At 29.3% G+C, this 1,390-nt stretch overlaps 1 protein-coding gene across 1 annotated transcript in view; it reads right to left on the bottom strand.

Annotated features, from left to right (window-relative positions):
• Nucleotides 1-1,390, bottom strand: part of LOC106467075 (alpha-1,2-mannosyltransferase ALG9-like) — a 58,875-nt gene that overhangs the window by 38,254 nt on the left and 19,231 nt on the right. Inside the window, exon 5 of the mRNA XM_022395189.1 lies at nucleotides 1,100-1,170. Coding sequence (XP_022250897.1) covers nucleotides 1,100-1,170 — 71 coding nt within the window. The remainder of the gene's footprint in view (nucleotides 1-1,099; nucleotides 1,171-1,390) is intronic.

The following is a 1,390-nucleotide window of genomic DNA, read 5'->3' on the forward strand; positions in this document are numbered from 1 at the left end:
TAAACCTTATTTTCAATAAGCAATCCTGAAAAATATTTGGGGGTGCTTAACTTTTTTCCAGGTGTATAAATAGGAAATTCAGCGTTCACATTACATGAAAAAAAAAACAAAGAATAAAAGTGACATCAAGTTTCATCAACAGTCAACAGCAAAAAAAATAGAAGAAAGACCCAGGTAATTACTATATAGTTTTTGATGTGTATTCTTTATTTGTTATTATAAACATAACTAAAATGTAAAAATCAGAAACTTTTTAGTTTAGATTAGGAAAAATAAAAATAACAATATTAATTTTTCACAAGGTATGCTTGCGAGTATCCCATACAATACTCTAATTTAATTGGGGAACTTGAGCTACATATCAGCCATGTGATTTACAACTTGAGTGGCTGGAATATTAGTTAGACATGGTTCAAAGTGCAATAAAATAATACAATTTAAGTAGAAACTGTTACGAGTATAAACCTTTTCAGGATAAAAAATTAGTTTCACGTTACAATTTGAAGCCATTCTAAAAAGAAAAAAGGATAACTTAGATTCATTTAAATTTTTTTTGGTGGTTATAAGGCCGGTCAAATTGACCAACCTCGTACAGAGTTAGGGTAGAGAAAATAGCAGATAAAATATAAAGTTTTACAGAAAAAATAAAGTTTGAAATTAATTTATGAGATTTTTAGAGAGTACGCAAATGAAATTTGAGAATTTTCAGATGAAGCAAAGTATTTTTAATCTTAATATCAAAATCACTTTGCACTCAGAGCAGTCAACACTTGGATTCCATATATTTATGGAGAAATTTTTAGTGAAAATACTTCATTAAAAATTCTGATTTTTTGTCTACAAAAGACTAAATTGTTGTGAAACTTCATGAAGTTTATATATTAGAAGTTACTAAATTCTTGTGAAACTTCATGAAGTTTATATATTAGAAGTTATAGTATGTAAACTATAAAGGTCAATTTGGGGTTCATGAACTTGGCCAAGTCAGCTGAGCCTGCAGTGAGAATATTAAATGGTAGCCAATATAAAAATGTTTAGTTCAGTTAGATCAACTTTCATCTTTTTGTTAATTAACTTATGCTCTGAATAAAGCACTTACCTGTAAAAATAGACTTCACAGCAGGCACAACACAAACCTAAGAGGCATCTTAAGAAGTAGAAGACAAGGACCTGTTGGGAGGAAGGTATAGTCAGTAATCAATTGATGTTTACATTCATTTCTCTGCTTTTTTACAATATTTTCTTATTTGGGTTGGAAAAGAGAACATTATGTGACTACTTTACATAAGTATTGTCCTTTACCGCTAATCCACTTACTATGCTGCACGTCATAATGCTATCAAAAGTATTGTTACGTATCTGCTCATTTGTTAATTTCAGTTGTAAATTC

Source organism: Limulus polyphemus, unplaced genomic scaffold, assembly GCF_000517525.1.
Source record: "Limulus polyphemus unplaced genomic scaffold, Limulus_polyphemus-2.1.2 Scaffold2479, whole genome shotgun sequence".
NCBI lineage: Eukaryota > Metazoa > Arthropoda > Merostomata > Xiphosura > Limulidae > Limulus > Limulus polyphemus.